Below are 26,612 nucleotides of genomic sequence, written 5' to 3'. Positions count from 1 at the left end.
TACTATGTTGTGACTACTTCACACACACTCGCCTTCACTCTTACCCCATTTTGAAAAGAATCTATCCCAAACTAATCTCTCAATTGACCATGTAAAAACTACGCATTAAGACCTACTACTTGTGGTGAGTCACACAAGTTGTATTTGTGAACGTCGAGCAGATCAAACACTGTGTGTTGCTGTTTAGCTGTTGAGAAAATCCTGTAATCACCAAAAGAGCACTATTAAACATTCAGCGGCTGCCATCAAACACATTGAAAAGAGCCTTAAGTATAAACACACTTGCTGGACCACCCTTAGACCCCTGCATCCCCCGTCCTCCCACATGTGGAGGAATTAGCCCTCTTAACGGACCACTACCTTTCTTTTTTTAACCACTAATTTTCTGTTGACATTAAACCTACTTGTTTATTCTCTGTGTCACCGTCACCACCCAGTCATCCACCCTCTTTCTTACCATGTCACATGCACACACACTTATCGATGCAAACCTCCAACAGCGCATAAACAAACTGCCTCTTCCTTTTTTAGTTCCTTGTACTCTCACTTTTTTCCAGTCAAACACACACACTTTACCCAATACTGCCTCCAAGGCTGTGGTAGCTTCTGACTGATTGATTAAGACAGCACAGGAAGACAGATAAGCAGAAAAGAGGAAGAGCAGAGATTTAGAGACGTTTTTCTGTTAATGCAGAGCTTGCTGGAATCAATAATGTTTCTTCTCAGCTATTACCACTTACACATACCAGACAAACTGGGACTATCGTGGTTATTTCAGATCTGTAGAAGAAATGATGCGACTCAACCTGCTTCGGGTTGCACAGCTTATGAGTTGTTTTTGTCATCAGCATGTTTGACTTTGCTCTTGTTTTGTTTCTCATTGCTTTTAAGATGTTGCCTCAGCTTCACATTGGTAGCCACAAGTGTCCCACCACAGGCCAGATATGAACCCCCAGATGTCCAAACATCATCAGTTGAAATGCTCATTGCATGTAAATGTTTTCTGTTCCAGAGGTTTAGTCTCGAAAACAGTATTTAGACCCAATTGCTGTTTTACTAACCCTCTCATGTCATGTAGTTTGTATTCACTTTTTACTGCTGTCACATTTTTACTCCCTGTGGGCTCAGTTTTTAATGCAATGCAGTTTCTATGGAAACGGCTCAACAATGGCGTAAATCACAGAGAACTCAAAAAAAGTATTTTGTGCAGTAATTGTCCAAACATCCATCCATTTTCTATACACCGCTTAATCCTCATAAGGGTCGCGGGTGGGCTGGAGCCTATCCCAGCCGACTTAGGGCGAAGGCAGGGGACACCCTGGACAGGTCACCAGTCTATCACAGGGCTACACTTAGAGACAGACAACCAAGCACACTCACATTCACACCTACGGACAATTTAGAATCACCAATTAACCTCAACATGGTTTTGGACTGTGTGGGAGGAAGCCGGAGAACCCGGAGAGAACCCACGCTGCACGGGGAGAACATGGAGACTCCACGCAGAAAGATTCCGGTGCCCCCACCAGGACGCGAACCGGCAACCTTCTTGCTGCGAGGCAACAGTGCTACCAACTGCGCCACCCTGCAGCCCTTGTCCAAACATACCTCTTTCAAATAATTCAATTTCTTTGAATATGTATCGTCCAAAGATAGACGAAAAACTGGAATCAACATGTACCAGAAGGTGTTACCAATGTTGGAAAAAATGGTGGCTCTACATACTGTAGATATTTTACTTCTTAATTTGTTTCAGTGCTTGACTCCTGTGTAAACACAGTCTGCAGTTCAACCGAGAAAGCCGCTGAATTTTTGTCAACATTGGTTACAGTTGGATCTCTAGTGGTGTCGTGGCTTTTACTGAATCTGGTGTAAATGGTTTGTTTATTTAATGTTGAATGAATAGTTTTTTGTTTAGGAAAATTTTTGTTTTTAGGTTTGGTTTTTATTACTTTTCCCAACAGAACTGCACATCACACGTACATACTTTAAAGATAATTGAAAAGCTGGAAATCCGACTATTTCTTCAGTTTTCACAGTTTGTACCTGTGATAAATGCTGTCATTTTGATGCTATTGAAAATATATACACTGTTGCCCATAAAGTTTTTACTTAATGATCATGACAATGTGATTTATTTTTGATCGATAAAGTGTCTATCTTCTCAACACTTTATTGATTTCACAATATACATATAACACATATCACAGTAAGGATGAAACCACAATTCACTTTTGCAAACTGTTTTTTTCAGGCTTAAACTAAATTGGGGGTATTGAACAATAGGATTAAGGGTTTTGTTTACATTTTTCAACCTTGGTCCCTTTAACAGGAAACACATATTTGAGGGAATTTGATGCGTAAGAATGCCCAGTAGTACTCTTTCACATGTCACTCAGTCACTAATACTGAGTCTGGCCACCCCTGACATGGATCAATGCGTTAAGACATGGTGGCATTCTGTCCACCAGCTTCTTGATGGTGTCAGTGGGCAGGACGTCCCACTCTTTGGTCAGACCTCGACGCCAGAATTGGTTTCACCTGGTAACCGGGGCTTAGTATGTAATCAGTCATGACTGATGTGTATAAATAGAAACAAAAGAGGTATGTGTCTGATAACAAAACTTATTCCAACTTTATGGGTGTATATATAACATTCCTTTTAACTGCGGGTTTTGGGGTTCAGAGGGTTAACTTTAAATATGCCATGTTTGGGGAACAAAGGTGCAGCCGTGATGAAGGGGCGGGGGGTGGGGGGCGGCGGCTGCTTCAGTCAACAGGATGTACAGCCGACACATTTGTGTCAGAGCAGAGGAACTCCCACCGCCAACAGCGTCTTGTCACGCACATACACAGTCATAGGTGCACGCTTCCTGCTCGCTCCGACTCATCCGTGGCAGACCTGAACCTCTGCAGGTCAGAGTGTACCAATTAGATGACTGTCCTCAGTCTGCGCTCCCTCTCTAGGAGCATCATAAATCAAAACAGAGCTGAGACACCCGCCAGCTGCTTTTTCTTACAAACTTATGTAATGACCGTGCGTGTAGTTTACAAGACAGTGAACATGTACAGTACAGCGCTGTGGGCTGCGTTTAAAGGCATCTTTAACAAGCCAGTGCTGTTGAATAGGCATTAAACATAATGAGATGTTGTACAGTGAATGCAGGCCTGTGTAGTTTACTTTTTTTTTTTTAGTGTGTGCGTTATAATGCAACGTTTCGGTGTCTTTTCATGTTAGCGGACACATTTGTGCGTGCACTGTAGCCCATAGGTGCACATGCACAGTATCACGCTCACATCTGTGCCTGCTGACAGCGTGCCAGCTTCCAGGGGTCCGGCTGAAGGCAGTCGGGCAGCTTTTTACCCTCTTCTTTAATCAGTCGGCGCTCTCAGACGGCATAAAAAGCAGCCGTTATACGAGCCTCAGCGCTAATGAGGGCGAGTCAAAGCAACCCTAGGCCAGCCACAGATGACACCAATATGTGTTTATCAGATGAGCAAACAACAAGCTTTCCCTATTTACTGCCCAGGGGATGGAGGTTAAAAGCTGTGTGTGCCTTAGCACGCTGTTGAAAGTAATGAGGCTTAAGCTAGTTACTCAAGAGATACCGAACACTTGTGTGTTGTTTGGTAAGAGCTTACGAGGTTCACACAGGCGGCCGTCGCTGATATCATAAAGTTGTTGACTGTAGTGAGAGTGTATTAGTGGGTATCCTTAGCTGGGATCATGGAAGTGAGGTTTCTTTTTCAGGAGTGCATTGAATTAGATCTGCAAAGAGGATTTACCTAAAAACCAGGAAGGTGACAGCTGATGAAAAGCACTGTATTGAATGAAATGTAGACTTCTCACACAGGTTCTCATTGTTAAACTCCCACAATAAAACGTGTTTGCACTCTATAAATGCAGAATGATGAATTTATGGAAGCGAGGTACTACAGGTGGTGAGAGCTCTGCTGAAATAGTCTGCTGCTGCTGATTCACAGTTTCCTGCAGCCTGTCTCCTGGGAAGCAGACTGGCCCTGACCTTGGACTTGAGTTTATCTTCATCTTGTCTCCTTACGGTGGTCGATCTTCAGGTGGTCTCGCTGTTGAAACAACACGTCAACGTCAGCTTTCAAATTGGTTTTGTTGTGCAGAAACTTGGGGAAGAAAAAAGTTTTATATGTGCTGCTTTATGTTGTTATGGAGAATGTGATTTGTGAGGACTGATGCAATGATGTTCTGTTGGAACAACCTGGTCGATGTCGTCACTGAGTCATGCACTTTTCCAGCTAACTGGACAGTCAGTCCACATTTTCAGCAGCCATTCCCTGCAGACTTTTGAATGAACAAAACAAACATATTTTAGAGACCTCCTTAAGTTGAAATCTTTTTTTTTTTTTAACCTTGCTAACATGTCCGTTTGGTGTTTTTACAAGCTGCAAGATACACCATCAGTGAAATAAACAGTCAACACCACGGCTGAGTGATTGTACCTTGAAATTGCAGTGTACTAATAACAGTGTTAAAACCACAGATTCCACAACCAGAGTGTCATAACTAACAAACTACTTGCTAATGTGTAGTGTACAGTGGGACTGTAGGGACTTAATAGATCTGTATCGTCTCAAGAAAACGACAGTGCAGAGTTACATTTAGGCCATTTTAAAACAGCAAGGGTTTTTGGGGTTTTTTTGGCCTTTGTGCCTTTATTGGATAGAGCAGTGACAGAAAGACAGGAAAGTAGGGGAGAAGAATGGGGGGAGGACATGTGGGAAAGGGCCATGAGCAGGATTCAAACTCATGACCTCCACATTGGGACTGTAGCCCTACACATGGGACGCCAGCTCAACCAGGTGAGCTATAGCGGCACAGAGCAAGGGGTTATTTTGAAAGATGAAATTAGTAAATATGCAACTCTGATGAGTTTTTAAGGGTTTAATCAATGAGTGAAGACAGTCATCTGACAAAATCCTTTATACAGGAAACATCGGATGGGCTTTGGATAGGCAAGTTAACAACATTCTTCACACTATGATCTTTGAAATTGTAAATGCTTTGGGGATTTTTTGTGGTCAGGTTTTTTTGGTTATTCTGCTTTTGTACACGTAAAACTGATATTCTTGTTTCAGAAACCTGTTAAGAACCATACAAACCACAGTAATGTCATGTCGGGCTCAACAGGTCATCCACCTGGCCAGTTTTCAAATCCAATATCAGGGATTTTTCTGCAATTATCTGTTTTGGGTTTTCTTTCTTTCTTTAAACAAGTTCCAGGTAACATAAAATAATTTTAAAATGTAGAACTTTTACCTCTAATGCAGCCTCGTCTCTTTAACTGTTGTCGTCTCCAGCAATGTCCTGTGAAAAGTCAAAGACACACAGTATGTCCATGATCAGAACCCAGGTTAACGTTTGAATCAGTAGCCATGTTTCTGTACGTTCCACTGATGTGCCAAATGTGATCAGAACCAGGAAAAGACATGAAATATGGGCAGTGATATGAATGTAATGTAACTCTGCTCATTGTGTTTAGATGGATACACTCAGACACGGCTTAGTTGTGTGTTTTCAGATGAGCAACAAATTGAGTTGGAGATGCTTCAGCTTTATTACTAACATAGTGAACTAACTCCTCCCAAAAAGTATGTAAAGACACTCACAGCTTCGTCTCACTTTGTTGGCTTTGGGATCTCTGACTGTAACCACGTTATCCAAACACCTCCCTCTGCAACACAATCCTCTATCTGATGACTCTTGTGCTCGACCTGTCACACAGATCTATAACTCACTAACAACAGAAACAAGTGTTTCATTGCTCTGCTCATATCAGTGTGGGGTTGTATTTGACTTGGCATGAGGATGGTGCCACACTGTCTCTGAGGGGTTTGTTTAGTCACGTGACTGGGTTTCCGCCGGAGTAACCTCAATATTTGTTTAGTTGTTGACACCCATTGTCCTTTGTCTTTATCAGTAGCAAGAAGTTGGTTGACAGCCACTTGTTTACATTCTTAAGGGAGTCCTTTGGTTCTGAAATTTAACAGTTTAGCAAATTTCTTCTTCTCCACGCGTCTACGTTTGACAGTGCCATCTATTAGGCAGCACCTTTCTCCTTTATCCCCTGAGCACAGCTTTAGTCTTGCCCAGATTTCAGCGCGGCGCTCACATCCCCTCTGCTGCTTGTTGTTTTTGAGGGAAGAGTCCCATTCAGCACTTTATTAACTCCAGCTGCGAAATCCAAGATTCACTGAGGACACCAGTCTTTCACAAGAGGGGAAACGTCGAGATGCGGGGTGGATGTGGGGAAAGACCGTAACGAATCACAGGGGAAAGGAATGTGATGGTCATAAATGGGATTGATTTACACCAACGCGGAATGAAAGTCGCCGGTTTCTGCAATTTGTCGAGTGTTTTTTGCTGGGGGGTTTTTTGCCAAGGGGAAGTGAGGAAACTTTAGTGGTTAGACAACAAAGTGATGGCCTGGTGAAGGAAGGTTTGATGGGACAAAGAGCACAAGTGCTGACTATCACAGGTACTCTGCTACTAAAAAAAAAAAAGAAAAAATGTCACCCAGAGTATCTTTTTATATGGTAGACCTTGGCTTTGTAATACAAGCTTGTCATTGAAAAGCCTGGGAGCAGTTACCCGCCCATTATAAGCATCCCACTATGTAGGAGAAGCTACATTAAAGTGATGTATTGTTATGGCCTTCTCCTCCTCCTCTACTTTCTAGTGTGTGTCATAGTGCAGGAATGATGTGTGTTGTTTTGCTTTCACTCCTACAACACAATGGGATGGAAATCAAAACGAGTGTCAATGACTCTCTTCGCATTCCCCCGACATTCTTGCCATAAATCTGGATCCAAACTCTGACCCCAGAAGTGTATTACATGACCAGCACAGTCCGGTCAGTAACACGAGACAGGGGACTTTGATATCGCTGCTTCAGAGGAAGATGGAGGAAGAAGGGGGGAGAAAATACCCAAGTGAGAGGGTGAGAGAATGCAAGGAAGAACACTCAGGTCACTGTAGGAAATGAGCAAATGCATGTGAAGTAGAAGCAGGTGACTGAATATGAGTGCATATGCTTTAATAAATAATAAACTTATTTATCATAAGAGGGATTGAACAACTGATTTAATAAGTATATTCGTGCGTAGTGAGAAATCAAATGTGTCGTGATCACTGGTGAATAAATGAACAGCAGGCATGCAAAGTGAATGAGCCAGTGCGTGTGGTATGTGGAAGTCAGTGACAAGGGAACAAGAAAGTAAGTGAAAGCGCTGCTGGACTGGAGGAACAGGAAGAGCCAGAATTGTCCCGAGCGGAGCGCTGAGGGAAATCCTGCTGCCAGAGTCGATCCACATGCCTCCTTTGATTCGCTGTAGCGGAGCTGTTAGCCCACCACATGGCAATTCAAACAGCACGGCCCAGAGAGGAATTCAGGAAGCCTTAATTACTTTTAATTAATCAAACTTGCACTTAATGTCTTGTTTATAACTGCGGCCCTGGAACAGGGCATTTTTCAAATTCCACCATCCCTCAAACGTGCCCACTCCCTGCCCCAAACCTCAAAGGCTTTATATTTTACACATGAGCTATTGAGGACACAGAAGAAGTGAGCATTGTAGATTAAAGCGTGCTGTAGAACAAGCACCTACGCCGGCAGTGTTCAGCACATTGACTCAAGTGCTAATGTATAGCTTTTATTTTCTTTAATCATTTCGACCTCGTGAGTCATTACGCTTTTACTCCACTCTGTTTCAGTTCAGTTTTACTTTTCTAGTCGCGGCTGACTGTACGTGTCAGCTTTTAAACCTGCAAAACATACAGTGTGATGAGCTCAGTGTGTGTTTTAGGAGTTTAAACTAGTCCGTGTGATGGATGGGAGCGTATTGTCTTCAAAGAGTGTTTCATCTGTAGATGCAGTCCACTGTGCGAGTTTGCTAACTAAAATATTTGTGTGTGCTTCATGTTTAATTTGATCACTGTTTCATGTCGCTATGGAGGAGAACACACTTAAGTCTTTGTCATCTAGCAGCAAAAAGGCGACATTTCCTTAAGAGCTGTACTGTTAAAGGATGCTTTATTAAATGTTTCCAGTTTCTCCTACTTTACACAGAGAGACTTACATTCATAGAGTACATCTACATAAAGCTCCATCCTCACCTCACCTGCAAGACTTTTACACACAGACTAGTATATCGCTTTATAGATTACTTTCAGTTCTGAAGTACATTTTACTGCACATCATCATTCCCATACACATCGGCCAGTTTGAACCTTCTCAACTGTCTTGTGGGCCGGAAGCGAATTATCGCCCATTATTATCATAGATAGACTCAAACTAACCAACCTCTTGCCGTTATTTGAGGATGTTAAATCTCCAATGGAGTCATCGCCATGGAAACGTATCAAATGAGTGAATGAATGTGGTGAATATAGTGACAGGGTGTATTTCTACCAAACCATGATCCCCTTCTGATGCTAGCCAAGAAGTTTAGGTGCCTAAACTTAACTAAGCACTGACTGAAAACCTAAGGAAACATTGAGTGAAAAACAGTATAAAAAAAAAGGTTTAAATGAAAATATAAAACTAGAGTTATGGTCTGAGTCAGGGCTCAAACCATAGACTGTATAAAAGATGGACCAACATGGCCCCGAAAAATGAAGCCAACCTGGAAGTGTCAAGAAGCTGCAGTATCACTATGGCCGCTAGCTGCTGGCTCCAAAAAGCCCTGACTCCCATAGACTGGAATTGGAAAAGAAGTGATCACAGATCACGAAATACTGCATTCCTACAGCTCAGGATTTTGTTCTTATTAGTTTTCATGGTCAAGTCCAGAGATCAGGTGGCCAATCTGAAAATAAATCAATACTGAATTTTTTAAAAATCGTCAACATTTTGCGGGGCAAGGGGCGTGGCTGGCTTGATTGACAGTCGGCAGCGACCATGCAGATGAAGCGAGCAGAAGGCGGTAAATGTGGGCGGGCAGAGAGGGCCCGCCTCTCAATCTGTCTGACCAATCGCTGCTCCTATGGCTCTGCCCCCCTCCGACGATTTTTGTGTCACTGGCTCCAAAAATCCAAGATGTCAACCAGGAAGTAGCAAAACCCTGGCTTCATTTTCTCAGTGCAGAAACCAACGGGTGACGTCACGGTAGCTACGTCCATCTTTTATACAGTCTATGGCTCAAACTCAAGTCTCAAAGTCTGCTGACTTATGCCTCTACCTTTTAAATGTTGATTTTTAGTCCTCTTTTTATAAAACCGCAGCTCCACCACCAGTAAATGTGGTGACAACGGTCTACTACGACTTCTAAAGGTGGAGAAGAACCCTGCCGGTCCACGTGTATGGGGATGATGAGTGATGATCACGGCCACTTGATGAGCTGATAACATCTGAAATGGGCAACAGATGTTTTATTTCAGTAAAACGTGTGATTGCTCTTCATAGAATGGGCTCTACACTAATTGCAAGGTTGGTGGTTCAATCCTTTGCCCCTTAACTTGCTGAAGTGTCCTGGAGCAAGACACCAAACCAAAAGTTGCTTCTGATGCATTGCAGCATTGATTTTTGAGTGTTTATGTGAATAAGTGAATGGGAAACATTGTGCTTTGGTGCTGTTAAAGTACAAATGTGCTATATATAGGTGCAGTCCATTTCTTGCTTGTGTTACAGTACGGCACAGTCAAAGGTTAATCCAGTCAAGAACCAATACGACGGAGGCTACTTACATGCATGCTCATCTGAAGGTTTAAATGATAAAGATAATTAGGGTTTTCAAATCAAACCCGTACGATTTTGATTTTCCTTCCACACAGTCGCAAAGTCACGTCATATTGTTATTACATTGTTTACATCTGGAGTTCATATTAAAAAATGATTGGAAACATTCGATCCGGGCGGCAGTTCAGAGCCGAATACGAAGACCTTCGCTGTGAACTTCGAGGCTGTGGGAAATAAGCAGAGTTTTCCCATGATGCTCCGCTGTTTTTTTTTTTTTTTCACTGAATGCGTGTGTTTTCGCGTGGGTGGTTGACTGCGGAGAAGCCAAAGGTTGACTGAGGAGCAGGAATCTATGAGTGGATCCTGAAGCAGCGAGGATGAAAGTGGATGCATGTTTATGTCCTCACGCTCGACGTACGTTAACGGCACATGCCCGCGTTCAGCGAGCCGCTCTACATGCCTCCATGTGTTCCGACACTTCTTTGTTGTGCACATGTGTGTGTGTGTGTGTGCGCCAGTGTGTGTTTGTTTTACTTTCCATGTTGTCTGACGTGCGGTTGACTGATATCACTCAGAGCGCTGACAGGACCAGGTGCGTGACTATCTATCTATCCTCCCTGTGGGGGATGTGTTTAAATCCAGCGAGCGGTTGTGTGTTTGTGCCGGTCGGGTGGAAGGTGTGTGACCCCTACCTTATCTCCAGCAACCCCCACGTGTTTGTTTTCACAGCCACGGCGCAACCTCAGCGCTGACGTCACGCGGCCCTGGGCGGTATCTTTCATATAAACCGCATACACATACATCAACCAGCGCAGGTTACCGACCGTCCGCCCATCGCCTGGAACAGATAATAAACACGTCACTTAACTGATTCCATAAACCCAGAAATATCTGTTATTCTTACTGGCTGAAATGCTTTTAGACTTGTTTTGTTTTCCAACAGCAGCCAATCCACAGAACATTGACGTGAACATGACAAAAGCGGCAGCAAACTCATAAACTTTGAAAGGATGAACACTTGATTACAACACTTGCTGGTAAAAAAAAAACCTGAAGCTGCAGGTTAAGGCACGTGTGAGACAATTACCCGACTACTGTGCTGATTTATTGTGTCAGAAGCTGCCTGTTAAAGAGCAGCTAGTGTGGAACAATAAGACCATGCAGCTCTTAGCTCATAGTGGATATGGTTCATACAGTCAACCTCCAAACTTCCATTCCTCCGTCCTCGACTTCCACCTCCACCTTCTGCCTCCTCTCAGCCAGAATGCGCTCTCTCTCTCTCGCCACCAGATATTTAGCCGTGGTTTTGCCTGAAACCTCAAATAGCGAAGCTTTGCTGAGCAGCCTACACATAAATAGTCATCGGATCTCGACTTTAGGTGTGGTGAATTCTTCCTGATGGCATTTTAACAAGAGGTTATCTTCGCTCCTCGTGAAAAAGCATTTCTCTTCATCTTCAGGCTTTGATTATTGTGGACACGCACACAGCTGGAGATACCAGAGACGCATACTTGTTATTATACGACTTTCTGGTGGAGGACTTCGCTCCATACATGTGCAGTCGGTCAGTATCTACATGTACACTACTGCCTTTGTAGCTTAGTCGCCAATCAGACACAAATTTATGGCTGCAGGACAACAGTGGGAGATGCTAAACGCTCATGTACTCGGACGTGGAAAGCATAACACTGGCCCTGCACTGCACACATACGTGATTATTACTCCGGTGAAGTTTAAACTTGGCAGTATGAGCCCACGCTCACTGTGAGGAGGTCTCTCAGCGCAGCGCTCAGGTAAAGTGTTGCCTAGATTTATGTCACTAACAAGCACGAGGTCTCAGGAAAGCTCTGGCAAGTGTGGTAGACAAAACAAGGGTGTGAATTATGTGTTTAATTTAAAGTCCCTCTCTGATCATTGATAGAACCCCTAAAAACTCATCTCCATGAATCACAGGAGCATATTTACAGGTTTCTCTTCCATAAAAATAATCCAGCCCTCCTTTAAAAGTGGCTCGCATGGAACTCTGCATCGTGGCCTCATGTGGAAGTTCCTGCCTCCATCTACAGCCACCCCTCTGCTGCTTGTTGCAGCTCGAGCACACCAGCTCACCTACACTGTAAAATCACTCCATGCTAGACAATCGCAAGTGGTAATATTGGAGTCATTCAGCCATACGTGGTCGAGCCAGAAACTGATTCTGAAGAAGAGTAACGATAGAGACCCCAGAAATCTGAATCTGTGTTTTTGTCATCAGGACACTGCAGTTCCAAGGTGGAAAAGCTCAGACATGGTGTTAACTGCTTAGTTTGCTCATGATGTGTCCTCCAGCACACAAAAAAACACCATATGGACGTGTTAACAAGGTGAAAAGAAACAACCTCTCACTGAAGGCGGTGTCTTAGACGACAGAAGCAGCTACGACTGGTTTCCACACAGGGTTTAGGAAAGGTTTGAAGCTGCATTTTGAATTTGGACAGTTATTGTTTCACAGAGAGGGAAGGGTCAAAGTTGGCTCAACCAAGAGCACATCGACAAGACGGAAAATCTGAGTGTCGCACAATATCATAAATGCTGCCGGGAAATTTGGCCTCTCTGCTCCTCATGAGGGAGACAATTAATCATTCTAGTCTGATCTTAAAAGTCCTTCAGCTGTATATAAATACTGTCCGTATTTACAAGTACATAACAAATAGGCTGTATAAAACTTGTTTGGATGTTTTTCCGTTATCACAATTTAAAGCATTCTGCTCATGAAAACCCATGAAGCTTTAACAGCAGCGCTGATAGAACAGATGGATGTTAAGAGATTAGTAAATATATGTACATAAGGACAGATTCTTTTTAACATTTTGAAAGACATGTATCCGCTTCTTATTTTATCTGGTGCTTGAATGCATAATGAATAATAAGGTTTNCCTTGGCCTCTCTCTGAACTCGGTTGTGACCTTGTCTGGACTCCATTTTGATTGAAATTCCTCTGGTCTCGACAAAGACGCACTCATCTGGTGGTCTGGAGTGCCGTTCTTTGCTTTACAGTCTCGCTGCCACTTATTTTGAAATATGACTGAAAGATGATTTCAAAACTTGAGCAATTCATCATATAATATGGGCATTTAATATCCCTTTTTTTTTTTTTTTTCAACATCTCTCCACTTCTCAGCCGTGACATACTGTAGTTGGCTGTTACACTATATTTAGAGAAGCGGTCGGCCCTGGTAGCCAAACATCAGGGCGCTGACCTGCCCGACTCGGTGTGTGCGGATGGAAGTTAACCTGAGATCTGCTTAGCTGATGTTGACTTTGGAACGCTTCACTCTTGTTGAATGAGGAACTTTCAGCACTATATTACAGCAGCAGCCTTTTTACCTGCAGGTAGCTGAGACGCTCTAACTCCCACCGGGACGCTATTTTGCAGCGTAAGGTGATTATCTCCAAAAACTAAGGGAAGAAAAACGGGGGGGGGAAGCGAGAGGTTTTCTTAAGATCTCTCTGAGGTTTCGGTGTGAGCTTGTCTCAGCTCAGCACTCCCGGGAAGAGACCTCGTCAGAGACGGGTTTCCCGACAGTTCCAGGCTGTCCTGGGAAGTTGAATGCCCGCCAAGTGAGCTCCAATTCGTGCAACTCGGCAGGCAGCAGCAGTCGGACTCGGATTTGGACCCGTGCCACTCATTCACGTGGTATCCTGTTGTTTTAGGCTTGTCATGATAGCCCCTGGTGCATGATTGAAAACATGTTGGAGTAGCTGGTGCTATTCTGGGCTGGGGGAAGCAGCGTCCCTATTAAGGCAATTGACTGTCAAAAGCACTGAAGCTGTATGAAAGTGAGTAGAAGAGGAAGCAGTGGTGTGTAAAATAATCAGACCAGTCTTAACAGGTTCCTGCGAGGAATTTCTCATCCTTCGATGTGATCTTCTAGTTGTACAAGTCAGAGTCACAGTACCTTTCAGAAATGTATTTATCCTTGTATATCATTTTTGTGGTACCGTTTGTGAGACAAGGCCTGTGTTTGCTTCCCCTCCCCTCCCCTGCTCTTTTTTTATTGGACAACAGCGTGTTAAAAAGTTCCGGTTTGCCCTGACACCGCAACGTGCCCCTCTGACTCCAGCACATCTCCTCGCCTCCCTAAACTGAACCAGATGCAGCTTTTCCGTATGAAACTTTCACTCCCTTTTATGTCCCTCACTGATCCTTTAGAGAAGGGGGGAAAAAATTACATGTCATATTGTGTCTTCTTAATGCACTCCAAATGCAGCGCGGCTCATCCGTCTGTCACCGACCAGCCACACGTTTGATACAGTCCCAGTGCCGCAAACAGTTGTAGCCTTTGAAGAAATCCCTCACACGCAGATTTGTATCTGTCCTGCGTTAACCCTGCTGTCAGTCTTCTCTGCTATGTTACAAACTACACTCAATTAATACAGTGTAACGCTAAACTCTTGCTGAAACCATCTGGCCGGAGAACAATGCTTTCAACACAACAAGACAATCATAAGGAAACACTTGGAGACACTTAATATCTAATATGACTAAATGATGGGGTCTTTTTTTTTTTTTTGAAGGAAAATGAGAGTTTGTTTTCATTTTGCTGTGGTTTTCATGTTTGTCAGTCTCCTGCTGTTCACATCACTGAGACTCACTGGACACTGATGCTGCCTCTGGTTCTTATTACCAGCAGGCTGAAACCACTTTCGTGAGCAATTGTAGCTGTTGCTGCATTGTAGTTTGTTTTATACTATTGCCATTTTTTTTGCTATTTCTTTTTTAATGCATTAAAGTAATAAGTCGCCTTTGAGGATGTTTTAGTGGACATCAGCTGCCAGCTGTACATTATAGCAAAAAATATACAATAATCAGTAACAGCTAAACAGACAGAACTCAAAATCAATATAAAGACATAGAAGGGAGGAATGGAAGCATAAGTTAACAGAAAGTTCACTCAGTTTTTGGTTAGGTTTTGGTATAAACTACTTGGTTTTGGTCAGAATACAATTCTTTCACCGCATATTTGAAGCTTGTCCTCCATATTCTGGTTACCAGGGTGATGAGTTCTGCCAAATCTGATGTATGATTGGTCGGCTGAACAGGAATGATAGTAAAGAAATACAATTTTAAAAATCATTTTCACTGCAAATGTCTACTGTTTTCAAATATGACTTTTTGTTCTCGTTGATTTCTAATAATTGGTCGAGGTATCAGACCTGGAAAAGACAGTTTGACTCCTACTTTGAATCATATTGATTGGGCTGCATGGTGACTCGGTGGTTCGCACCATCGTCTCACAGTTGGAAGATCACCGGTTCACGTCCCGATTAGGACGCCTGGGAGTAATTACCTTAATAATCACCTTAATTGGTGATTCTAAATTATCCGTAGGTGTGAATGTGCTTCACCATTCACTGTCTGTCTCTAAGTGTAGCCCTGTGATAGACTGGTGACCTGTCCAGGTGAACCTGCCTTCACCCTGAGTCAGCTGGGATAGGCTCCAGCCCCTCATGACCCCAGTGAGGATTAAGCGGTGTATAGATGATGGATGGATGTTTAGATTCTTACTGATCACACACAAGACCCTCAAGGAGGGTTAGGATTAGTCCCACATTCATTACACAACATGAAAAACAGTCCTCAAACCTACAGCCATAGTCGTAGAGAACTGCAGTGACTCCAGCGACGAAAAGAACAAGGAGTCCTGCAGCAGGTGGTTCGGCCTCGAGGCTCGAGCTCAACATCATGCAGCCGGTCTGGGATTGCATAAGGACACACCAGCAAACTGGATCTCCAGGAGGTTTGGAACAACTCATCTGCCAAGTACTTAAAAAACTATGTTCATGTGCCAGAGGAGAATAGGTGCAGTATTAACAGCAAGGTATCCGTTTGAATTTTACCTCACTTAACCTGTTTGTCATATTAAAGCTAATAGATAAATAATATTCATTGCATTTTTGAAAGCGTATTCGCTTTCATTTGAGTGCATGAAAATATTTACCCAGTTCTGTGTGCTGTTTTGTATAATCGGAGAGAGAGCTGTCAGAAGGCTTTAACCTAATATGTCAGTCTGCGTTTGACCAAAGGTTTCCAGCCACTGTTGACAAATTTCTGGCTCCAGACTTGTGGCGCCTACTTAAAGTGAGTCATGAACATAAAGAAAAAAGTGTGACTGCATAATATAATCATGAATATTCAATCAATTAGTTCAAAATGACAAGTGGATGTATTTCTGCAGCACATTTTGCTCCTGATGATGTTGATGCTGGTTTGTTGGTTTCATTGTTTCCATTCAGGAAGACTACAAGAAAGGGAACAGTGAGTATGGCTGAGAGCTTTGGATAGGAAACCGGTGGAGTAGGAGCAGAGCTTCAGTCGGCTACCTGAGTAAAAGTCACCAAAAAAAAAACAAAAAAACTTTTTTTTCTTACCAATCCAACTGTGACGGTTTCCAACGGCTGCTCGTACAGGAATTCTCCCTTTCCGATGTCAACTCTTAAACGTTCTGTTTTTAGATTTCCTCATTATGTATGACTCTCAGGGCTTTTTCCCCTCTCACATTTTTACTATTTTTCTCATCAACGGGAGGGGCAGCTCCAGATGTAGACAGAAAGAGAGAGAGAGAGGACGTCTATTTCTAGTGTTCATCGTTAGCATGAGAAGAGAGGGACCCAGAAACAGAGCTGTTTTGACAGTTGTGTAGGGAAGCACACACACACACACACACACACACACACACACACACACACACACGGCCAGGTCTCTGTAATCACGGTTTTGCCGAGTGCTGGTTATACCTTCCAGAGGAGTTCACGCCCCCTTGAACTGTTTTGGCTGCCTTTGTGGTCCACTTGTGACGGTGAGCGAGGCAGAGAGAGAGAGAGAGAGTGAAGGAAGGGGGAGGGAGCAGTGCTGCTTGTGGGAGGAGATGGAGGAGGGAGAGGACGGGAGGAAGGAGAAGCCTTCTCAGTTTCTGTGAGTCCTGCTTGCTGTAGGCTACAGAATGAGCGCAGTTGCTTTCCTCTCAGTCTGAGAGGCAGCTGCTGTTTTTTTTTTTCTTTTTCTTTTTTTTTTTATTCAGTTTTTCCTTCCCTTCTTGTGCCAGACATCAGTAGGAGACACTGCAGACTCCTTTTCATCACAGTTCTTTTTGGACCTCACTCCCACTCCTGTGTTGTTATTTTTTTGTTGCCTGGGAAGTACCATGCCGGTAGTTGGCGTAGCTTCCAAGCTCAGGCAACCCTCGGCGGTGGGCACCAAGCCGGTGCACACCGCTCTCCCCATCCCCAGTGCGGTCAGGGCGGCCACCTCGCAGGGCTACATGGCCCGGCAGCAGGAGCTCAGGGCAAGCGAGGGCACCCCGGGGCTCTCCTGCCAGCTGTCAATCAAGTCCGAGTACCAGCAGGAGAGGACACCCGAAGTGAAGTCCAGAGCCGAGACGGAGGAGAGCAAGATCTGCAAGGTTAGTGGAGCCGGACCGACTCCTGCTGCGTATCTGTCTGATGCATCTGTGAGAGCAGGAAGCATGGTGGCGCTCCACAGGTGTCAGGATGAAAGAAGGCAGCAGTGTCAGACTCTCTTTCTCTGCTGTCTTTCTCTGCTGTTGGTGGGAGCAGGTGTCTGTTGTGTGAGCGATGAGTCATGTGTGCTACGGTGAGATGATGTCGCTGGTTTCTGGTCATCAGCTCAGAGGGGAAACTAGATGAGTAATGTATCGCTGGTAGAGTATTACCTCATCCTGCTGCCCGTTTAGTCTGCACATACTTTGCAAATCGGTGCATGTGTGTCAGTGGCAGCAGAGTGGAGAGGTTCAACTGTGTGCGCTCAAGTGTTCAGGCAGGACTATTAAGATCCCTACCTGGGAAGTGAACCGTGGCTGCAGTAATAGGTGCTACCTGAGAAGCAAAGATTAGGAGAACATGGTCAGAATACGCTTTCTCCATTCTGTCTCCCTTGAAGGGTAATATTTCAACTCGATTACCGGTGCTCCATTCATAATACCCCCAATGAGAGTCAAAATGTTGCATATGGTTTAATAAATGCTCAGAGATTGCTGTTAAGTGGTTCACCATACTGAACCCGACCTGTGCCAAGTTCTCTCCTTAATGCAGCAACGCTTGGCTCAGGCTGCAGCAGAGAAGGCGGAGTTGATCCGTCCAAGAGGAGGAAGGAGTTTTCAAAACTCCCCGCCAAACAGTTCGAGCAGCGCTTCAGCCCATCCCACATCCAGAGCTGTCAGAGCACAAACTGAAACTTTCCTGTTTGGCCAGTTGATCTCCTCTCCTCCACCTCTCCTCCTCCTCCACCGGCAGTTGTTTCTTTCTACCGTTTCAAGACTTCCTGACGTGCAGATTAAAAAAAAATAAAAAACTCTCCTTAACCCTGATCCTTTTTTTGGCTCGCAGACTTGTGATACTGAACAAAGCTGCTGATTTTCCTCGTGACACAGAGGAAACATGGGCAGGAGACATCAAAGTGCGGGTCAGCGCTCCCCTGCCTTTAAATCCTCCCAGCGTGTCTGTGACTGAGTCCAAACCGCCTGCAGGGCAACTCCGAAGGGGGCGGCCGGGTATTTCATCATTAACCTGCTGCTGAACTGGCAACTTCGGCTTGACTTTCAGCTTGTTAGCGCAACAGGATTCTTTAAAAAAAACACTCCATTCTGGATCCATTTAAAGTGACTTGTGTCATTATCCATTTCTCATCAGACTCTGAAACCTTCTCCAGGCTTCCCCACATATTCCTACTCAAGCTTGTGTGTTTGGCTTTTTCTTTTAATTTATTTGCCGTTTATGTCGAGCTCTTCTGTAACAGATACGCCGCCAGCGTGCTGCGCCTCTGACCTTTGCTCTCCTTATTGTTGGTGGTTTGTAGGACTTGACCCTCTAATGGACTGAGCATCAGCTAAATTGCTTGAACTGTGCAACCATACTACTGGAGGCTCGTAGGCAGGCAGAAATCTGCTGCCTGCCCCAGCCTGTCAGTGTGGGTAAGGAATGGGTGGTATGGAGGGGGTAATTAGTCTGTCTAATTGTGTTGTATAGTTCCTTAAGAGCTTTACTCTCCAGGCTCTCAGAGGAGGAAAAAAACTGGGGAGAAGGTGGAGTAAACGCTGTCATTACTCCTTCACATTAACCAACACTTCTTGTTTGGTTTGGAGTCCTATTATCAGGCAGGATCAAGTGTAGGATTGTGTGTGTGCACATGTGCAAAGCATGACTGCATGCTTGTTTGTGCAAATGCATCCCTCACCTCCACATGTACAATAGTGCCAGCATGTGTTGGCTTGTTTGCCCGAGGTCAAACACATCCGAACCTGGGAGGTGTTTCCCAAAGTTGGAGCTATTTTTCACCATTTCAGGTACTTGTGGTGGAAATTTCCACCTTTCTGGTCAGTTAAGAGGTTGGTAAGACGAGGATTTGAGCCACGGCGCGTTAATAATTACTTGTGTGTTGTTTTATTGTGGCTGTCATGCAGTAAGCATAACAGTGTAATAGGATCCCAAATTATAAGCAGCCAGAAGACTGAGCATCACAGAACCCTGACAAAACTCTGACTTGTACAGAATGATCATGACACAAGTGCTAGAAAAATAAACAAGAGGGTTAAGCGCAAAGCAGAGAGGAAGAAGGGATTTTTTTTTTCTTTTTTCATTGGTGTGCTGTTTGTAGAAGACGGCAGCCTGATGTTGTTTCGAGAAAAGCCGAGGAGGAAACCCGAGCGAATCTTAAGACGAGCTCCCCTCGAACAAATCCAGCCTAAAGCTGGAGGCCCTTCGCTGTGTTTGGGTTGAGAGGTTTAACATTTATGGAAGAAGAAGTGTCAGAGCTTACTGAGCGACTGCTGCAGTCAGGCTCCATCTGCGAGAGCCAATGCACACAACTGTTGCTAGCGGAGTGTGTAATGGTGTGTAAAGGGCACAATTAAGCTTCTCAGACAAGGTTAATTTTGGATGCTGTTCAGTATCGGTTGCGGCTAATCTCAGCTGCATTAATTCAGTCTGTATTTATTGTGCGGTGGATAATCCCTGGCGGATCTGCCGCACAATAGACTACACCTAATTTCAGAGGAGTGTCCTCAAGTTGTTTTTGCAAGTCTGTGCAGACAGTTGCTGTTTATTACCGTCCACATGAAGCACACGCGTAGACCAACGTCATGGAAGTCTGAGTTTTCTGAACATATTGTAGTTTTGCCGCTGATAGAGAAACAAGACAGTCAGCACATTTTGATTGAACATACTTAATCCAACCTTGTTTCCCAAAAATACAGCTAAACTTCATTCTCATTTACATCGTGAAATGTATTTCCTATCTGAAAGGTAAAACCACAACATAGTGGGATAAGCTTCTAGTGTGAAGGAGTCACACTGTCCACGTGAAGAAGCAGGATGGGAGGACGGAGGCAGCGACAGGATGTTCATCCAGTAGAGCCGGGTTTACAGGACCATTATTCACAGACTTAAGTTTTGTTTTAACTCGTTGCTTCCTTTTACTTATTCACTCTTTCTTTCAGTTTAGTCACCAGAAGTTTTTGGTCAAACATGCTTGAAGCTTCTCCTCTGTTTACTAGATCATGAGTCACATCTAAAATATGATTGGTTGGCTGAAAAGGAGCAACAGAAAAGCATAAAATAAATCAAACAGATGGTGATTTGAGGCTGCAAGGTGGCGCAGTTGGTAGCACTGTTGCCTCGCAGCAAGAAGGTCGCCGGTTCGTGTCCCGGTGGGATCTTTCTGCGTGGAGTCTCCATGTTCTCCCCGTGCAGCGTGGGTTCTCTCCGGGTTCTCCAGCTTCCTCCCACACAGTCCAAAAACATGTTGAGGTTAATTGGTGATTCTAAATTGTCCGTAAGTGTGAATGTGAGTGTGCTTGGTTGTCTGTCTCTAAGTGTAGCCCTGTGATAGACTGGTGACCTGTCCAGGTGAACCTGCCTTCACCCTGAGTCAGCTGGGATAGACTCCAGCCCCCCATGACCCTAGTGAGGATTAAGCTGTGTATAGATAATGGATAGATGGATGGTGATTTGACACATATTTGCAGTATATATGTTCAAATCTGACAGAAAATGTATTTCCATCAAAACGTAATTGAGAATTCAGTTTAGTTGTAGTTTTTGGACAACAGGACTGACTGAATCAGACAAGTATGTTTAATCTAGTGATTAGTATAATCGACTTAACTGCTTGTATATGTGTGCTATAGTTCTCAAGTTCATATTACTGGTTGGTTTTTCCATCAGACAGACCTTCAGTGACAGTGTCTCGCTGTGAGAACCTGCTGTACCATTCCTCTTAGTGCCTTCTGTGCTGAAATCACTAAAAACGCTGCCTCCTGAAAGATGCATCCTAATGGCATCATATACACCTAAAATGAGCCAATTTGGCAGCCTTTGCTTTAGTTTGTATTTTGGCACCCTGTGCAGCTATGGGCTCCCGAGGAAGCTTCCAGAACTAATGTTCATCTCACAAAACATTAACAGGTGTTGTTGTGCAACACCTGCACTCCTCCGAGGCCTCCCGTCTTAATCTATGTATGATTTTGGCCCGTCAAGGACTCCCGTTCAGGAGACGGGAACAAGGGAAGACGTCTGCTCTTCCTGTTGTACTCGCCGCTGACAGTTCACATCAGTCACTGCCTGTGGCACAGCGGGATGACAGGCTGGAATGAAGAGCTTATCTGAGTCGACTCGGCTTTAATGAAGTGTCAGCGTCGCCACCACTGATAGGGAATTATCTCGTGCATCAAGAGTTTTGGCGGCTGTCCAACTCACACAGCCCAGGGACTTATTTAAAGGGTAATTTGGAGTTTCTTTTTGAGGTAAAAACAGAAAATTGCATCACACTCTTTCATTAAATCTTCTGTGGGGAGAAGAAGAAATGATGTTGATTGAATTTATCTTTATTCATCCTTGAAGAATTGCGTGGGAGCTTATGAGATTAATCTACAAGATGTGTCTGTTCACGCCTTTGTGTTTCAGAACTTAAGTTTCGTTCGCTTATGAGCATCCGTGACCTTTAACAAAGAGGTCAGGACTGGAGCGAACTAAAGAATAAATGTGCTCAGGGAGTATTTGCTGTACCACGAGTACCTACTGTATTCTAAAGTCCTCTGCTCTCAGTGCACCCTGTGTGTCTTTATCTCAGCAGTGCGACTCATTGTATACACAAGCTGTGACCGTTACAGGCTGCTATTTTTGCTGGCCTCTGATGCGCCTGAAATGTTATCCTGGAAAATACACACAAGTGTTTGCCGGAAGTGCAGACGAGTGCCAGACACACTCACCCACTTAAGGGACAAAAAAAAACATCCTGTTGATCCTGTGTGTGTGTGCGCTGTGTACACTGAGGGCTGAGCTGAATAATCAGGATCCGTTGTTGTATATTTTTTCTCTCGTTTGCCGCATCTCCTGACAAACCTCTAGGCAACAATATGGGTGGGTTCAAAGTGGGAAAGTAAAGGTGGAGCGCTTCAGGGGATAATGTCGGGGTCCGGCGGGTTTGAGTGAGTGAGCAGAATGTAAACACACCTCCCTGTGTCTCTGGGTGGGCCTGATGCCGTCCTCTTTTCTGTTTTTAGTACCGCTCTTCCACCCGGCAGTGTCTTTGTTAGCATGAAAATAGAATCATTACCACATTAAGTGAACAAGCAATCCACATGAATTTTTTAGTCACCTGCCACCGCTAATCCAGTTTATGTGATGAATAAAAGAAAAATGAATCTAATCTGTGCAGCAAAATGCGATTTGCACATAAAACTATTCACGCTAATTTATTATTTTCATATCTTGAGAACAAAATGCTCTTATGACTGCAGCGACAATCACTAGATTTGTATTCATTAGCTCCATTACTGTGATATCTGCCTTTGGTGTGATGTAAAGGGGGGAATGAATAGGAAGTCTGTGGCGTATTAGAGAATTTCAGAAGTGGATCGCTGTGCACTGGTCGACTTAATCTATGAAAAACCAGTGATACATACATGCGCTCGCTGACTTTCCGACTCAGCTCTTCCCCTTCGAGTGTCTCTGACGCTGCTGCAACAACAGAGAGAACACAGGGGGCCAGCTTGTTCCAGCCGAGGGAGGGTGAGACTGGTTCTGGGGGGGTGTCTGAACACTCTCAAGTCATGGGTGGTCTCAGTCGCCGTGTGCCGAACTCCATATCTGGAAGAGAAGTTGTGCAGGAGGTGTGAATGCTAACGAGCAGGACGAGCAGCGCTGCTATATTTGCACATCTTCCAGACCAGCAAGGTCAGACTCTTCAAAGCGCTGAGACCTGAGTGGCTTTTAGGCTTTCTTTCATTCTAAATACATTTTTTTTTTTAAAGCAAAAACCGCAACTTTGGTATGAAATGACAGGCGACACGGCACCAAAATTTGCCTCGGTTAAAAAACGACTTACAAAAGAATGCAGCCCGTGTTTGTTGCTGCAGGTTTTCATCATCGTCGCAGTGTTTTCGCTGCCGCTCTGCAGGAGTTTGCCCCTGCAACTGTGGCAGCGCCGCAGCTGAAGGTCAACAAGTCTGTGGTCTGTTCAGCCAATCAGAAATAATGTGTTAACAGGGGAGTGCACCCCAGCTCGCCTCTCCTGATCCAAGTTGGAAATATGGCAGTGATTTTTGGTCTAACACATGATTTTGAACCATAAGATTATCAAATTAAGCCCAGAAATGTCAAAGAAAATCTGATCATCTTAGCATATGTCGCAGCTGAATAACTGCCTGCTGATGGGATTCGCTCGCATTTTTTCACATCAGTCCGTTCCTGCAGCATTTCCCCCCACACTGCTGAGATTTCTTAATGACCCTTGGGTCGAAATTGGGAAAATATTTGAGACAATATTATGCTTTCCAACGCTCTCTTTCCCTCCCTCTTTCTGTGCTTTTTGTCTTACACACAGTATTTCATTGCCTTCCGTGCCGCTGGGAGGCTGCTGTCGGCCGCGGTGTTTAAATCTTGGAGTGAGAACACACAGAGCGGCTGGTGTTTACAGTACAGCCACACCGGTTAAAAATACCCTCCCCTGGAAGTACAGTCATAGCGTTCGCTCCAAAACAGCAAGAAAAATAAGTCTCACTGCAAAACAAGTTCATAATGGGAGCAGTGCGGCGCTCTTTTTCAAAAGATATTGGTGAAGGATGGCCGAGTCGTTCATGTTTACCAGATAGGAATGAGCAAATTGGAATTTCTTTTCTAATTGTCAGTTGGTTATTCTGACCTCAGGTTGACCCTAACTTGAATAAATGACTTGACATTTTACATCGCACCTGCCTGAGGCCTCGTAATAATATGCATCGCTCGAGGCTCCACAATTCAATAAATAACTGAGATTAAAGCACGCTCAGGCTCCCACTGCCCTGTTATTGTCCCATCACATTTTGAGGTCTCTCTCATGTTTTTTCACTCGGTTTCTTGTGTGTGTGTGTGTGTGTGTGTGTGTGTGTGTGTGTGTGAGGCATCATGGTACTGATTGGATGCAGAAAAAAAAAAAAAAGGGAGTCTCTAAAGAAAGTTTATACCCTGCTCTCGTGCAAAGGCTGGTTATGCGCTACCATACATGCACCCACACAGTCGCTGCAGGCCTTCGCTTAGTTCAAAGTTAGCCTCGCTAAATGATCCAACAGAGGAACGGCTCACTTGTTTGTTGTTTAATGTCAGAGAAGAAGAAAAGCGGAGAAGCATGCATTAGAGGAACATTTTTCCTACATGTTTTGCGTTATATGCAGTGCGTGTATCTGATACTAATATTCTCGCTTAAAATCTTCTCCTGGCATCGATTAAGCTCCTAAAGACTCGTCATCAGAGTTACATATTCAGACGTTTTTTTGAATCCCGTCATGCTTTAAAATGTCTTAGTAACTCCACATCGTTGCCTCCGTTAGGATGCATAGATGTGGTATTCCTGCAGCTTTCTCCACTCACCCCGCTCTACTTGCTGCAGCCTGAGCACACCTGCTCACCTGTGATTCTGCTCAAGCACTGTAAGGCCAGTGTTACACTTTCCACATCTGCGAAAAGATGTGCTCAAGTTCATGTAATGTAAATGTTGTCATCCGGCCAAGTTCGCAAGAGTCTTTGCTGACTCCTCCGTAGGTGTTAGCTACAGTTTGCGTGCGCGGCAGCTCACGTTGATGCACGGAGTCCAAAGAGGTCCTTGAAGCAGACTCTTAGCAGACTAAAAAGTAATATAACAACAGCTATAAGTATGTGTTGTCTGCAACTGACCATGTGCACATCCACATGGGAGTACAATCAAAGCTTCAAACAATCCAGCACTGCACATTCTCATGTTGTAATATTGCAGTAATTCAATTTTCCAAACCAGAACCCTACAGAAAGCTACAGAAAGCTCCACGGTTCTAGCTGTAAGTTGTGGTTTCAAGACGAAACCTCTCAGGCATGGCGTTGACTACTTATTTCACTTATGATGTGTCTTTCAGCATATAAAAAACACCATGTGGACATGTTGACAAGGTAAAAACTTGATCAGAGTCTTTAGGAATTGCAGAGTTTTCAACGTTGGACTGTATCTCTAAACAGAAGCTACCACTGAAGAGCGACTGCATGTTTCTCAAAGTCCTGCAGAACGTTCACTCCATCTTCAAAGAATTCATATGTTTTGACTTTGTGTTTTGTCAGATGTGGCAACAAATAATAAATTCTCTGGTAACTGGCTGGTTCTGTTGTAGCGTGAATGCATGATGACAGACGGATCTGATGTTTACATCTGTATATATACACACATAAACTGACAAGATGGTCTCTGGATAGGGAGCATTGATCAGGAGAGATATTGTAGTTGCCAACAAAGTGAGATCGCAGTCTGGACAACGCTGGAAACTACCCTGTGGATCCTGGGCTCACTGACAGCTGTCACATTTTTATCATTAACTTGCCTTTTTATTTAGCAATTTATACAGTCGTGACTTGATAATCAGACTCTAAATGTAAAACCTTCTTTTATGTCAGATAGCAAGGCTGTCAGATTGTCAAGACGGAGGTCAAGATACAAGATAAGATAAGATATGCCTTTATTTATCTCACAGTGGAGAAATTCACATTGTTGTTAACACAGAGATACATGCATACGAGACAGGAGAATGTACATATAAATATAAGAAATAGTGCAAACAAAAGAGAATAGTGCAAACAGAATATGAAAAGGAGGGCTTGATGCTTGAAGGGTGATTTGTTGTTAATATTCATTGTTTATAGTTATAATAACTAGTGTATTGTTAGAACACTACGCATTGCTGGATTTCACACCCAATAGACCGGTGCGATTGTGCACGTTCCGGCCACTTCCACCCTGTTGGACCGCACCCCGGGGGTGGAAGTGGCCGGAACACACAGGAAGTACTTGGCTGCTGATGTCGGTTTAGTTGGCGGTCACACTTCTGTTTACTTCCGTAAACACTGAGCATGCTCGCTGTGTGTGACATCGTCGTGTCCTCTTCTGTGCATGCAGGACACTTTTGGGTCGTATGAAGTTCACACAGCAGATCACATACAAGTCGCATTGAACTGGAAATGCGAACAAATTCGCAAAAAAATCAGATTTCACAAAAAAATCTGAATGTAGCATTAAGTCCTGCAGTGTGAACGTAGCCAATCTGTGGGATTGTTCAGTCAGATAATACGCCGTTATCCTGATTGGTGACATAAAATGTCATGTCAGAGTCAGAATCCAAGGCTGTCGGTATGTTAAGGCTGTTCATAATGGGTTCTGTTTGTTTTTCGTAAAAACCTGTTGGATAGCAAGGTTTTTGGATTGTGAAGGGTCAGATTATCAAGTCACAACTGTACATCCTAAATGCAATATAAGATAAAATAATATGACTTAGTTGAACGTGTTAGGAGAAGAATCATCTTAAGGGTACTACTATGACTATGACGATATATGACCTGTAGTGTCACATCTGG

The 26,612-nt window shown here is 44.0% G+C and overlaps 1 protein-coding gene across 7 annotated transcripts in view; it reads left to right on the top strand.

Annotated features, from left to right (window-relative positions):
• Positions 1 to 16,716: 16,716 nt before the first annotated feature.
• Positions 16,717 to 26,612, top strand: part of nav3 (neuron navigator 3) — a 221,375-nt gene continuing 211,479 nt past the window's right edge. For all 7 annotated transcript variants that reach the window (XM_008281541.1, XM_008281536.1, XM_008281537.1 and 4 more), the window contains exon 1: positions 16,717 to 17,152. In XM_008281541.1, the coding sequence (XP_008279763.1) occupies positions 16,895 to 17,152 (258 nt within the window). In that variant the 5' untranslated portion in view covers positions 16,717 to 16,894. The remainder of the gene's footprint in view (positions 17,153 to 26,612) is intronic.

Source organism: Stegastes partitus, unplaced genomic scaffold (assembly GCF_000690725.1).
Source record: "Stegastes partitus isolate 25-593 unplaced genomic scaffold, Stegastes_partitus-1.0.2 Scaffold236, whole genome shotgun sequence".
Classification (NCBI taxonomy): Eukaryota; Metazoa; Chordata; class Actinopteri; family Pomacentridae; genus Stegastes; species Stegastes partitus.
Note: the sequence above shows the minus strand (reverse complement) of the source record. Positions and strands in the feature narration are given on the sequence as shown.